The 15871-nt window shown below is 39.7% G+C and overlaps 1 protein-coding gene across 1 annotated transcript in view; it reads right to left on the bottom strand.

Moving 5' to 3' along the window:
- Nucleotides 1–10577, bottom strand: part of pparg (peroxisome proliferator-activated receptor gamma) — a 32715-nt gene extending 22138 nt beyond the window's left edge. The window contains 1 exon segment of the mRNA XM_051947785.1: nt 10466–10577. Within this exon segment, the coding sequence (XP_051803745.1) occupies nt 10466–10517 (52 nt within the window). The 5' untranslated portion in view covers nt 10518–10577.
- Nucleotides 10578–15871: the final 5294 nt, after the last annotated feature.

Genomic DNA, 15871 nt, shown 5'->3' with positions numbered 1-15871 from the left:
GTGTGTGTGTGTGTGTGAGGTGGCAGACATCAGATGCAGATGATTTCCTGTTGCTTCACTCTGACAGGCATCCTCATCATGCCTCTTTGGTTGCACTTCTCTCCCTCCGCTCAGTCACTCGGTGTCGATGTGACAGCAATGACGCACTCACTTCTCCTCCTCATGCAACATCTCAACCCAGCGCACTGCTAGCTGTCTAGTTCTCTCATTTAGGGTTAAAAAATCTAAATGAGGTTACTTGTGGATGTCAGTGTCTGACTAAAACATCAGAGGTGTTAACGCTCACAAGCTGGACTCAGATACTCACTGTTCAATGCTGATTTCAGCAGCGGCGCATAAACATCCAGTTGCCGTTTTTCATTAAAATACGGCAGATTTATTAAGGTAAAAATGTGTGTCTACAGCACCAATAATGATGGAGAAGATATTTCAAATCATTATGGCTAATTTATTTCTTTAAATAGCACTGAAACTGTCTTATTTACCTGAGTTTGTGTTGTCTACCTGTGGAGTGTTCCACGATTATTTTCACTAGGCAATGTAAAAATCTGCCTTTTGGCTAGCACTGATCTTTTCAAAATTCTAAAATGAACTCAGACAGCACAGTTGAGGTTGTTACATAATTAACAATTCTACATATAGCAGCCTTCTGTGGTTATTTTTCCCCCTTTACAGATGTTTTTAAATTCTACTAAACACACATCCCTAAACCGAACAAGAGAGAAGTGGTTTCTTCTTACTGGCTGTGACTGTTTGACATTTTTGCCTTCATCTGCATTTGTGCACAAGTAACGTGACTAAAAGGTGACACACAAAAAAAGCACAAGTTGAACTGAAAACAAGTTTAAAAAAGGCTTTAGTTAAAAAAAATCCATTATCAAGGAAAGGAGACAGCAGTGATAATGAAAAAATGTCAGCTTGTCTCTTACCATCAAACATTCACTCGCAACTGTGCTTTTTTGCCAAAAAGGGTCAAGGATGGACAGTCAGGGTCAGGTGATTTCACATTAGTTTGACAGTAGCTTTTACTGCTCCACTTCCATACAAAGTGTGACCAAAACCTGTTATTCCAACAATGTGGGGGTGTTTTGAAAGAATGTAAAGCTGAATGTTTTCAACGACGGAAATTCAGCAGTCGTCTCAGAGATAAAAAGTAAGAAAAAATGTTGCTGCTTAGAGGCTGCTTAGAAGGGAGGCTGAACACGATCTGCATTTATAGCACGTTTAGATGAAGCATTTAAACCTGTAGATTGTAACTATTCACATAACATTATCTGTTGATTTGGGTCATTTCTAAGCCATGCAAATGTGTCGCTAACAGTTCACACAAGGTGGCTGCCCACACCACGACGGATCCATTTCAAGATGTAAACCTCAGGTACGAGTTGACACTGTCTGAAAAAGCTCAGGTGTCTGGAATAACCGTAAAAAGTGACTCATCAGATCATATCATATACTTGTTGTTCCATGTATCAAGAGATGAGGTTTTGTGTGCTTTGAGGTTTGCATTTTTGTGTGTATTGTGGGTGCTGATACGAGCATGAGCTAGACTTCACCATGAGTCAGACTCCAATATCCAGCAAAACCGCCCGACAGTGACAGTCAGTGTTCAGTGACAAAAACAGTTTTTCACTGACACAAAGTAAAGAAAAATGCATTCACACTTTCAGTTGTAGCCACAGACGTTTACCGATACTTACCTTTGCTTTTATTCACTGGTGGGAAAAGCTCAGTTTTAGCCAAATACAGCTGAGCAAAAACCAATCACCACGAACGGCACTCGATTTTAATCACTGTCAGAAGACAAACCACACCAGGAAATGAACAGCTTCTAATATGGCAGCGAATTACGCGCTCAACGCTGCTAATTCACGAGAGGCTTGACATCACTGATTTCTTTACATCTGCATATAAAAACCACCTTAAGATGTCTTCAATGCGTCCATCCTGAGTTTAGCAAGCTTCAGAATTTCCTCTTGTAGTTCAAACAATGGCAGCTGAAACAGAGCAGACCATGTTGGAAGCTAAACAATGCTGAACAGCTTCTTTTAACTAAATTACTGCACTGGAGAAAATATATATATATTTTTAGGCTATGCATAGATTGGTGGAGGTATGAAAATGAAAAACAGCAGAGGACTGATGGTTGTATTTGCATTATGGGCACTTTGTTGCGCAGAAATATAATATTTGCACAAATCAATATGCTGTGTAAACACTACCAAGCAGACCAATGATAGTAGTTATGGACTGGGTTGCTGTGATATTTAGCTATACTTCCATTGAGGTGCACATCAGGCTACAGCATAGAGTACAGAGCGTTGACATTCCTATAGTAACAGCATGAGTATAAATCAAGCTTCCCTCTGGGCTGCTTGCTGCTAGGCGTCTAACTATTGTCCAAGTGGCTCCATCATGTTTTTTGGTGAGCCAGTGAAAACGTAGCAATGGGTACTGGACAAAGATGGGGCACACTATAAGATAGCTGAAACCTATGAAGACTGGACAAACCCCTGGTGTCAACTGTTTCATTCTGTGCAGTTTTTTGGAGTCCTGACAGAAAGAAACACACAATCAACAACTGAGTAAATACGGACACAACGCATTGGTCAACAGATAAGCTGCGATTACAACTGAGTATGAATGATATGTTCAATATAAACCGCGATACTAAGAGAGAGATACTCCATGAGATGATCAAACAAATGTTTGGGCAAGCAGACAATTATCTCAGTTTAGCATGAAAACGGAAAATGGAAAAGCAGCTGACCTGTCTGTGTCACTGTTTTCACTAAAAATAGGAAAAAATACATTGACCAGCAGTTACATGTAAGGCTCAGATGCTAGCACCCTCTCAGAAGAGTGGATACAATCCTTTGATCTAAGAGCAGAAACGTGAATAAGCATTTTATCCAAAAATATTGAGCTATTCCTTTAAACCTCTGACTCCCCACTAAACTTGATGCAAGAAACTAGTACAGTAACCAACAAACTTTTTGCTTTTTCTAGCCCTCTTCAGAGGATTTTATTATTGTGCACATGATGTCAACGATCATAAATACCAAAATCTTAATAAAAACCACAGGCTGAGCAGACAGAGAACAAGAATCATTCAAGACCACACAGTCAGTATGAGCTGATCCATACTGTCATCATGTCTTTCTGGCAGCACTTCTCTCCTCTATGACATCTCATCTCTAATCACATTATTACTTCATATCACACAGTCACAAATCTGATACCGATTTTAATATAAATGCTGATTTCGTCAGTCATCCTTTGTCATTCTCAGATTCACACACACCTGAGCAGAAACAATAATGTTCTGCATTGCTTATACCAAACTAGTTCGACTTGGACTTGTAGCAGCTCCTGTGCCACTGGAGGACAGGGTGACTGAACTCCACTCAGCAGCACTAACAAGATTTTGAACCCTTTCATGCAAACAAAGACGGACATTTAAGGACACATTCGCATTATGTTGATTGTATTTGCACATGCAAGGACATGTAAGCGCAGTGAAACTTAAAGTTTTAAATATTTAAACCCAGATATACGAATACACACACAAATACATAAGCAGATTTGAATACATATGTAAAGAGAGTCTGAAAGAGGGAGCATCCACTGTTATGGCATAAGCCTTCTGCTACATATGCTGCTTTCTGGGAATCTGGAGTTTTCACAATAATCTGAGGACATGAACTTTCCCCCAAATCCTTTAAATAGTTATGAGTTACGGGTTGATGAGTCCCTTGAGCTTGAGAGCTTCCTCACTGGATAAGGGGAAGGAGTGGTGCTTGCCGTCAAGGCCTCACATCCACGGATACACACACATACGAATGTAAAGACACGCTGACACACTGAAAGACGTATGTGCATGAGGACATGTATGTGCACAATACAAACGAAGCACGGCTCAGGGCACTCCTTCCATTTATGACAAGAGAACAAAGTCAAACTCTGTCTGTCTTTGCCGCACACATTCACACAACTGAGCCTGAGAGGCGCTGCACTGAAAATGACAGAGCAAAAAATCATGAATGAGGACAACAGAAAGCGACATTGAGATGTATGCAGTAGCTGTTTATGTTGATCATAAAGTATCATGGTCACTGTTTGTGTTCGCAATCTCATGTGTGAAAGAGGCAAAGACCTTTTAGCTAAACTCCTGTTTTGATGCACGAATGAGATGAGGGCAAAGCAGTAGGAAGGTAGTGAGGTACAATGTGGGAAGGGTCGTGCCCTGTTCCTTGAAGCGGAGAGGAAAAGACGGGAGTGTGCTGTCTTCAGCTGCTGTTAACTGGACAATAACAAAGCAACTCATGACGTGACTCTCATTCACAGAACGTACCGTAAATATGTGTGTCGGGAAAGGTGTACGCAGAAGAAACGGATCTTGAATTGTCTGAGGTTTAAGGGGAGTTTAAGGAGGGCCAGAGTTGACGCAACAATTGACCGTTCACTCACCCATTCTGTGGGATTGTTCAGCTAACTGTCACTTAGCACAGCAGGTTGGTCAAGTCTTCATTCACACGTCAAACCGGTGTGCAAGGTGCTTTAGTGGGTGTAATGAGCTTTTGCAAAACCATATGTCTTTGTTTGGGCTATTCCATTATTTTAAAAAGAAAGCGCTGCTCATGTTTAGTACAACCACTATCCAATATCTCCTCACTGTGTGGAAACTGATGCTCAAGATGGCTTTATGTATTAAAGATATGCAGCAGATCAGTATACAAGCTAAGCAAGCGAACGAGGTTACATAAGAGCAAAATGACAGGTGGATCTATGGATGTCCACTATCATCCCTCACAGGACCAACTAGCTTTAAACTACAACCAATGCTGTTTCTTCTGTTTTTCTCTACATAGAAAATGAAGACATTGTCAACTCTTTAGGATGGTGGCTTTTGTCCCGGGACAAAACAATTTAGTGTTTAATGCAAGTCAGGCGGAAACAATAAAATCGACCACCAAACATGCCTTTTCAAACAACTCACTAAACTTCAGTGGCTTAATGAGCCATTCAGCGAAACACTGACAAAATCTGCTGGAGCTAACTGCCTCATTTGGTAAAGTTGACCATCTGTAAAGAAGGAAACCGACCTAACATTATGTAAAATTGAGAACCCATTAAAAAAATTAACATTTTTGAAAAGTGTGGCAACAGTAACTTACTACAGCCAGCGTACATAACAATGGATATATTTAAAACGATCAGCTTTGGATTTAAACTACAAGAACACGTAGAATCTTCCAGAATGACGGAAGCTATCAAAAGTCTTTGTTCCTGTTTTTTCCAAGACCCTTTGGTATTTCACCATTCTTAGCCAATTTTAAAGTGCAGGGGTGGATTACACATATTATGCATCATTCTAAATGAGACCTGAACTGGTGATGTCTCAACCGGTGCCACATCCAGTGAACCCACAGAGAACACTGTGTTCATCAAGTCTGAGTCACTCTAAGTTCCCACTAGAGACGAAAGACTTGACCTGAGGAGCTGCTGTTTGCTCCCACATCTTTCAAAAAGGGAAATTAGGACAAAGGTTGCTAGATATCCCTACTGTCTGTTGAATAATTTCTATGTCAAAGTGCACTGGCGAGGAAATTATTTGTGTGTTTGCGTCAGTGAACATGTGCGTTTTTGTTTATATGGTTAAGGGCAGATTACAAACTCCATCAGAGGCCCTCTAGAGCCCCTTTAGAGCCCCACTGGGCCTCTGAAGCTCCAATTTCAATGTGTGTCAGTTGTTTTAATGTAATTCAAATGAAGCTAATTTGACTGGGAGGATGCAGAGACTTGTGTCCCAAGACAGGCTTGTCCTTATTATTTGATCTTGTGGTAGCAAAGGATGATTCCAATTTATACACTACTGGTCAAAAGATTTAGATTGCCCTATTTTTTTCATTTTTTATTGAAATTGAAGTAATTCAAGTCCAATGAATAGCTGGAAATGGTACAAAGGTAAGTGGTGAACTGCCAGAGGTTAAAAAAATGTAAGGGTACCCAAAACTGAAAAATAATGTACATTTCAGAATTATACAAAAAGGTCTTTTTCAGGGAACAAGAAATGGGTTAACAACTTAAAGCTGTTCTGCAGCAATGGAGGTTGATCAAGTCTTGAAAGTTGGTGCTACCAAATCCTACAGGTGTAACAACTTTTCTTAATTACTTACAACCCCCTCTGTCTCCATAAAAGTAGCACTGGAACACACTATGTATGGCACCATACACTTGAGCGCATTGTTTAAACAGCATTGTACCGCAAAAAGTAGTGTATTGCTATAAAAGTGGTGAGGAAAAAGCAATTAACAATAAAAGAGAGATAGACCATCAGAACACTTAAAAGAAATTGCGAAGAAAGTCACGGGGGCATTGAGTACAGTTTTCTTCACCATCAAAAGGCACTGGAGGAAACTGTGACAGGAAGAGGTCTGGAAGACCCAAAGCCACAACAGAATCAGAAGACAAGTTTCTGAGAATCAACAGCTTGCGTGCTAGGTGGCTCACAGGACAACAGCTTCAAGCACAACTTCATGGTGGTCGTAGTAAAGAAGTTTCAATTTGAACAGAGTTGCAGCAAGAAAGCCATTGCTAAGACGTCAGAATAAGAAAAACAGGCTTGCCTTGGCCATGAAACACCACCAATGGACTACTGAAGACTGGAAGAAGGTATTATGGGCTGACGAATCAGAATTTTAAATCTTTGGTTCATCACCCAGGGGTTTTGTATGTCGCTGAGTAGGATAAAGGATGGTTCCTCAGTGTGTGACATCAACTGTCAAACATGGAGGAGGAAGTATGATGATCTGGAGCTGTTTCACTGGATTCAGGGTTGGTAACTTGTACAGAGTGAGAGGATCCCTGAACCAAAACGTCTACCACAGCACTCTGCAGCACCATGCAGTACCCTCTGGTGTGTTCATAGTTGGTCAGGGTTTCATCCTACAGCAAATAATGACCCAAAGCATAAGTCCAAGCAATGCCAGAACTACCAAGATAAAGAACAAGATGGTAAGCTTGAAAGCATGGAGTGTCCGGCACAGTCTCCAGACTTAAACCCCATGGAGCTGGTTTGAAATGACGTGCCACACATTTAACAAACAAAATCTAACAAATTTGTCCATCTTTTCTTTTTGTTTTGATACAATTCTACTCAGTGAGGTATTTACCAAGGTCTGAGAGCAGAGTGACACTGCTGCAACAAAATCTGACAAGATAACAAAAATGAGCATTCAGAGGATCATGCAATCAACAGTTTAAAGAACTTTATTATTATTATTATTATTATTATAAATACCAAAAACGTAAACGGTAAATATGTGGCAGCTTCAATCCTGTCATGGACTTCAGTAAGTATGGTAGATCAAAGTGGGACCAGGCTGCTGTCTCTAAGAGTAGGTAGACTTTAATAATGAATGGTTTGGGTAATAATTTGACCACCATCAATTACACCACCAGATAAGTTTGTTTGACCTCTTCAAGGCTGTGTTCTTATTCAAATGAAAAAGAGAAACTTGGTGAGCCAAAATTTAGATAAACTGAATCTTTAAAATAACTGTACCTTTTGGTTTTTAATAATTTAGTTAGTTAACAGAAAATTAATCAGGATTAATTATCGTATTTTTAATTTTTTAAGTCAAAATGCAAAACATCTGATGACACCAACAACCAGACAATTGACTAAACAATCAAAACAATAATAATTGGCAGACAAATCAATAATTGGATCCTCAACAACCCAAAGCATGCTGAAGAAAGGACTGAGAGAACAGAACGGAAATGACATATTTTTCTATTGCTGTCACTTTGGTTACTGTTACTGGTCTTAATACCATGACTGATGTTATTGTTTTGAGAAAGTTCCGTTGTGTCTGCACAAAGTATGTTTACAACTCGCACGAAGATGTGTCCTTTTCCCATCCAGACACAGATGTATTTAAGTACGAGAACTGAAAAGCAGCTTTGATGTTGTCCTGAACATGAGTCACTTCACAGATGACAGGTGTTGTGACTGAAGCATGTGGCATGATGAAACAGATGAAATGTTACAGAGTATTTTTCGTAAATGTAATGTAGAGTCTGCGGTTTAAGAAATGAAAAAAATTCTAAACACGTGCAGCACCGTCAACTTCTGAAATCCCATTTGCCCAGAAAACCACTACAATTTTAAAATACTCATTCAAGATTGAGACAAAATTAGAGGAACGTCACTTTTATCAACTCCACGTCCAGTTTATAGACGTTATCAGTTAGATGGTATGAGCTCTGACTATAAAATGCCAAAAATAACCACACTATAAAGATACTGCTGAAACTAATAAAAATCAAGATCCCAATTCTCCTTCGCAACAGTAAAATCACTATGTAGATCCAGGAAGACACTCTGCAAGCCACTACAGAGGAGAGGATATTGTGGTTCGACAGAGTGAGATACAGACATAAAATATTAACTAGAAGACCTGAATTTTTCATGTGCAAACCACCTGCTTGTGTCCCAAATTTAGTTGAATGTCAAAATGCCAAAATGTCGCTGTAAGTAGACAGTAAACGGTGAAATGATTGTCCTTAAGGTTAATAATTACACGCAAATTAAAAAACAGAAAGATGTTGAGGCTGAGCTGCGTCAGGCACCATTATTGTCTGATGAAACCAAATCAAAGGTGAATTGCACACGATACTAATATGAAAAGCTCAATTTGGTAGAGGCAAATGTGGTTAATTGACTGTGGGTTGAACTGGAGCGTGTCATTCTCTGTCTATCTGGATATTTACACGGATACAAACGTGCAGACAGCCCTACTTCCTTTTCTATACAATGTTCTAAAGCCACAGCTTAGACGACTGGCCACTGTTGCTTCAGGGATTTTGATTTAAGACTGAATTTCATCCGAGAGCGAAGGTGTCTTTAAAAAGCTGGACTTTGTCTTTACACCAGCTCAAACAAAGCTTTGCGTGTGTGTGTGTGTGTGCTGTCTACATGGAGGCAAACAAGGCCTTCAGCTCGTGTGATGGACAACATAAACATAGCATGGTATCTTGAGGCACTCCTTCCATTTATGACAGCGGAGCAAAGTCCACAAACACACACACACACACACACACACACACACACACACCTCTCTTTAGGAATTATATAACTTGATAAGCAATGATTCACGGGCTGACTGACTGAAGCAGATTATGCAGAGATTACGGGACAATTTTATCAAAGATTCTTGGTTTTCTTGTAACTGATTAAAGTTATTTTAGACACATATTCCTTAATCTGTTACTGTGCAAAACCCAACTTTAAAGATATGGTCCACATGCGGCTCAAAACTCAAACAGCTGACAAAAAAAAATTGAAAAAAAAATTAACGTGACAGCTCATCAAGTCAGTTCATTAAAAACGTGCTATTATGACATGAATCCGGATAAGCTCTGCTGACCAGAGAACTTCTCCTATTTCTCAACCACAAATTCATCCGAAGTTCTCCTACTTTAAAATAGCCACGTTACATCAGCGATGACATTTTAACCCTTGATAAACTCAAACGCTGTGATCACTTTGATAAAAATTGAATCATTTATTGCATCATTTTTTTATGTTTAATTCTCTGTTAGCTACTTGGTCATTATGAAATAATCTGCAAAAAAAACTGTGACAGGTGATTCTTTTCTCTGCGCCTGTCTCCCTTTTCAATAAAATCCATCTTATTTTGCTCACAGTCCTTCTTGCCGCATTTATTGTTATTGCAGCAAGCCTTGTAGCTCATTTACTAGCAGCAGTATGTATTTCATATAACTGGCAAGTTTTTTCCACTAGCTGTACATGGCTTTCCTATCTTCCTGGCACTCATGGCTTAGAGTGATGTCAGTGCACTACTGACTTTTTTAACTTTAAATTCGCTTAAAACAGACAATCTATAACAGTCACATACTTTGCATATTTACTGGTCATGTTGTGAGTATAAAAAAGTATCCCAAAGGAAACTTCTCTGAATTATCCCATTAAACCTGCAAGCATGAAGAGCAGAAAAGGGTTTAAATTGGTCTAAAATATTTCAAAAATGTCAACAGATGACTGATGATAAGGAAATAAAGGAAAGACATTTGTGGAAATGGCCAACAGCGAGACTAAATGTTGGCAGTGACACTTTTGGTTTTGTACAACAAACTGATAAGTTTTCTCTGATAACAGCTATCACAGAGCCGTGCAGCAAACCTCAGAGAGAAATCAGAGTTCGCCCCCGAGCTTATGTCCAAAATATTGCTGAGTCAAAACCATGATTTTCAAAAAAACAAAAATACACAGCCTGCTTTAATGTTGTGTAACATTCTGCAAATTCCTCGTATGACACAGCAGATAAAGACATGTGAGATGACAGTAAAAGTTGCTTTTTTGCTTCCATAAATGCTAATGTAATGGAGTTCCTGCTCTGCGGTACAGAGACAAAAACAGGCTTTCATTTGGACTCACCTGAGAAGCTGTGATCACTCTGATGGGTAAAATCTCTGCCTGGTGTTTGCATGTCAACTCAAACTGACACTGCGGCCCACAGACACACTATGGGCCAACACCTGACTGTGTGCCACTTGTCAGTCCTGTGACCGCACCCCTTCTACCCCCCCTCACCATCATCACCACCCCCCAGTCTAGCAGCCTATCACACTGTCCAAGTGTCCACCTTAACGCATCACATCCAGCTGCCTTATGCTACCTTAAATAACATTAATTTGAAGAAGTCTCCAGTTTGAGTTCCCCTGTTGAGACAATCTAGCATCCAAATCAACATCAAGAATGATTTTTCAGTGTTAAAAACAAATAATTTAATCACAGACATATTCATATTACCCCCACCCCCCACCCCATATCCAAGTCAAATCATCATTTTACGTGGTTTCCAGTGTTTTATCAACAAACCAAAAGCCACAACACTCACAGCGCAGCAAGCTGTGAGCAGAGCGGAAGGTGACTGACCTGATCAGTGAGTTGAAGCGCGGAGGAGACGGATCCCGCTTGCAGTTTGTGAAGCTGGGTCGTCTTTTCTCGGTCGTGTAACTTGGCTCGTCGCTCTTGGAAAGCTCTGCGTCCGCACCGTGCGCTCAGGAGCGCAGCGCCAAAGCGGTCAGGTCTGTTCGCTGCCGAGTTCGGCGATCATGCCGCTGCTGCTGTGGACGACGTCTGCCTGCCTCTCTCTCCTCCCTCCTCTCAACACAGCCGCCCGGGATCTTGAGGACACGCACAAAGGCATCAAATTACCCTCTAAAGCTCTGATTTACTTCATCTGAACCACTTTTTCAAGGGATTTCCTCAGTTGTTTGCCCATTTTGTGAGAGAAACCTAACGTAAGGACCAGACTTAGAAGGTTTGTGTTTGTTATCATATTTGATTTTTGTTGAAGACTGAATTTTACTTAAAGGAATAGTTCGAAATTTTGAGAAAATTGCTTATTCTCGATGAGAGTCACGTTGACTTGAATTATTAGCTAATTAGACCAGCTAGATAAGACTGGGAGGTTTGTCTGTAGGTAAAAGTGTAGCAGAGCCAGCAGCTCATCAGGTGAACTTAAGACTAAAGACTGCAAACTTACAGAAACACCTTGCTGGCTCCAGGGGCAGATCGAAGGAGTAAACCAGGGGGGCCATCACAGACTAAAGTCTGGCCACCCCATACAAAGAGTAGAGAAGTTTAGAAGACAGTAGGTAGTAATAGGACTGGACTTACTGCCGTTTTCGCCTATGGATGCATTTTAACAGCACAACCACACCTCATTCAACCACACACAACAAGCAGCTCTGACCAACCAGAAAATGTTTACACAAGATTTCATAGCTATTGAAAGATGCCATATTATTATCATGGAAAAGTGTATTGACAGGATAAAAATGCTTTTTATATGCAAATAATTAACCTGCACATGTTTTTTTCAATTGGTTATATTGTGTATGATTCAGGTTTGAATTTTCTTGAAGCTCTTTAATCCTAAAAACTGTGAAATGTACATTAGGAGCTCTGGAAACAACCAGTACGTATCTCAGAGCTCACTAATCAGGCTGACTGAATCTCAGATTGTGGTTTTATAGTTCTTACTACATACCAGGCTATTATTGGCTGGGACAGCTGCCAAGCAACCGGCCTGTCTTTCTCTGAACAGTAACAGTAGCCTGAATTGTTTTTACATTTTGGCTGAACAGATAAAACAAACCAGATATAAAGTGTTAAGTAGAAAGCTTTATGGGTGTTTGTCATCTGACTTTACTACTTTTGGACAAAGCCATGACAGTTTAACAGTTTCCCCCTGTTCTCTTTGTGCTAAGTAAGATCATGCTTACATACAGCCACAGACAGTATATAAAAGCCTAATGTAGCCTCCTGGTTTAAAAACTGAAGCCAATGAACAAATAACTTAAACTTGCATTCTTTGTAACAGCCAGCAGGAGGTGATTGCTCTGGGTGCAAAACAGAGTTCAAGTGTATAAAAGTCTAAGGGAAAATGACCATTTTTCCCTTGATTTTTGACCTCAGTAAACATTTTCCTGATAACTTTATGGTCTCATTCTCTAGTTTTAAGTCCCCTTCAATACAGCATCATGTTCATTTTGTAAATTAGGGTCCCACTGACAATAAAATAGACAATAAAGAGTAGGTTTCAGGGCAGGGGCTGTCTCCTCGAGTTCTCAGTCAGATCCTCACCTCGCTCGTTACAGCTACTTTAAAAATAGCAAGCTGGCATTGGTCACATTTCAACAAATCCACAAACCAATAGTGGACATCACAACGTTACGTCCATCTTCTGCAGGCTATGAATGTATAAGGATGTGATAGGAGCAGTAGCACAAAGGAAAAACAATCCATTACCCTAGTACATGAAACCTCACAGTTAAATGTACTGAATGCAAAAATAAATGCTTATAAAATGTGTCATACTGTTATTTGTTATATTATTGGATTTTAAATTCTTCTATACTAATGTGTAAGCAGATGTTTAGGCTGGAGCTAAATTTTGTTTCTAGAATTTGGAAGTTTAATCTGTAACAATGCATTGTATTTTATTAATTAATAAAATGATTTCAATGTAAATATCTAAAATGTAACAAATTAAAGCTTGTAAGTCCATTGAGTGGAGCAAACAGCAAATATTTCCTTCTAAAATGTGGTGGCATAAATGGAAATACTCAAAGTAATACAAAATTGAGGGGTTTAGAAGCGGAGTGGTCTAACCCACAAAAATTCTGAACTGAGTTTTATATCATTTCTGGAATACTTTATGGTCTAGATTTTAGTGGCAGAGTGGTCTAACCCACTACCCAAATATAGCGCAACAGTGGTGTTTTGAATGTTAGACAATTCTTGAAAACACAAAACTTTGAACTCAATTTTCTCAAAAACTACAGAAATAGGGTTAGGCCACTCTGCTTCCAAACCCTTCAATTGTACAGTGAGCAAACGCGCTTTGCTGTTTTCCACCGTTAACTATCTTATCTAACGCTCTGCAATAAAGTAAATACGTGCATTTCCATAAAAGGTAGAACTGTTCCTTGAAGCCGGAGCCTAATTACTTGACAGTAAGTGATTGCTTGTTTAGTGGGTTGACTGATTCCTGGGTTGCCCCCCTCTTAGTCAATTAGCGCTCCATTGATGACTAATGAGCCGATTACAGTCAAATCTCTGGCATTACATGCTTTGGTCTCTTAAGACATGATAGAATTCACCCACTGAAAAACGCTAATAGCATGAGATAATTTGACAGATTCTGTAATTACATCATCCCGTTCTGTTGTTCACTAGGCAAGCCTGTGAGTGTTATTTAGTAAACAAAATACCACAATTGTAAGTCTAACCAGGAAAGTTTTCTTTTAATTTATACTTCGCTGTACTGATTCGTTCACCATGCTTCATTTGGACTGTCAGCTATTGAAACTCAGCTTACTATCACATGCAAAAATAGACACACAATGAGTAGTTGTTTCCCTACCTGCTGCATCTCTTTGTTGTCACTTTGCAGACCCAAACTAAGCCCTACACAAACCTCACTCTATTCTTAACTCTAAACCAGATGCAACAGAATCTTCAAGCTGTTTTTTTTAACCCTGTTGCTTGACAGCACTCATGGTTCTTCAAGTTTTTTTTTAACCAACTTATCTTGAAATCACTCCTGCTGTGTGACAGTACTTAATTGTTGTAAATATGTCAGTGAGAAGCAGCTTTTCTTAAGATTACGAGTTTACATTTACAACAATAAACCTCCTGATGTCACTTGAGATGTAAATACAAAAAAATATGAGCTTCAAGGACGCTCAGACTGAAATATGGCATCGCATGAGTGCTCAATGTTACGCTGAAAGGATTCGGGTTAGATTTGGTTTTAAGCTTCCGGCAGTGCAGAGACGCACAACATTGCAACAGGCAGCAAGGCAGCCTGAAATATCGTTGCCACAACTAAAAAGTTGAGATCGTGAAGAAATAAGTGTTCCTTTTTTTTTTGTCAAAGTGTCACTTGACCAGACTCTGACCCGTCTGTCTGCTTCAGTGTTGCAGATCCTAAATAACACTGCGCTTGTACAAAAGTAAAAGTACTTTATTTCTTTTCTGTTTGAGTTCAAGCTTATGATAATTTGGATTCATGATTTTTCAGTAACATACCTTAAAAAGAAGAAACTACAAAATTAAATTTGCTGCAGAAACCTGTGTTATGAAATGTCATGTCTGGCCTGCTGTTGGACGCAAATGTGTCACTTTGATTGTAAAAAATAGAAATAGTCTAATTAATACAGAGTCTACCCAGTGATTCTTGAAAGATAGTGAAATTAAAACATGCTAAGAACAACAACAATTTAGCCCCAGTCTTTCAGACACGGTCGAGAATAAATGACTCAGATAGTGTAGCAGAATTCACGTGTGAACTGACACTTAACAGTGTTACATCTTCAAGATGAAGGTAAAGTTGAACTCCTCTGTGCTGCTTTTCTAACCATTTTTAAAGCGTCACAACGGATCACAACAAGCAAGAAACCGTGCTTCACACTGCTCTCAAATTTTCCATCAAATCTTGTTCGAAAATGCAAGTGTGGTTTAATTATGCTACTTTCACTGTGCAGCTGTCAGCTCAATTTTAGCTTCCTTTCATCTATTTCAACTTAAAACGGTGAATTAAGACAGCTGGCACACTTTGATTATGTACCGACCTGAAAACACACACACGTTCTCTTGTCCTCTCTCACATGTATAATGTCCTCCCCACGCAGAATTTCTTTGTGCTGACCTAAAAAAAAAATTACGCCCTTGAGAGTTTTGCTGTCACAAACAAAACGAAGCAATAATTTCTGATTGTTTATACAGTTTAGTCCCAGCAGACTGGAGCTCTGGTATCTGAAAATGTTCATCATCAAAATGCCTGTGTATCTTTACAGGGCTCTCCTACAGTGTCATGACACTGTAATTATTAAAGAGTGGGAAAGACATGTCATTTTTCAGGCCTAGAAGGGGAGCAAGTTGTTTTAAAATCGATGTGCTGAGTAGTGATATAAATTACATGATTAAAACCAACACTGAAATGATGTTTGACAAGAAGAAATTACCAGAATGTCTTGACTTTACCCTCTATCCTCAGATACTCTGGATGATAGAAGATCTTTAGTTTTACATCATGACTTCCCACCTCACATCCATCCTTCCACCCTCTCAGTCTGGCTCCAGCAGGTTGGGATGAGCACCAACACAAACATGGTTTGGCTAGTACAGGCTTGCGTTGGTGCCTCAGCCGCCCACATCCATGTCCCCATGTGCAGAGTGATGGAGACGTTCCCACAGATCTCTGCTGACTGCTCGTCCCATGGACCAAGAACTGAGAGCAGAGTGCGTTTCCTCTGTCTTGACTATGCA

The sequence above is a fragment of the Acanthochromis polyacanthus genome, chromosome 5 (genome assembly GCF_021347895.1).
Source record: "Acanthochromis polyacanthus isolate Apoly-LR-REF ecotype Palm Island chromosome 5, KAUST_Apoly_ChrSc, whole genome shotgun sequence".
Taxonomy (NCBI): domain Eukaryota; kingdom Metazoa; phylum Chordata; class Actinopteri; family Pomacentridae; genus Acanthochromis; species Acanthochromis polyacanthus.
This window is presented reverse-complemented; position numbering and strand designations above follow the sequence as displayed.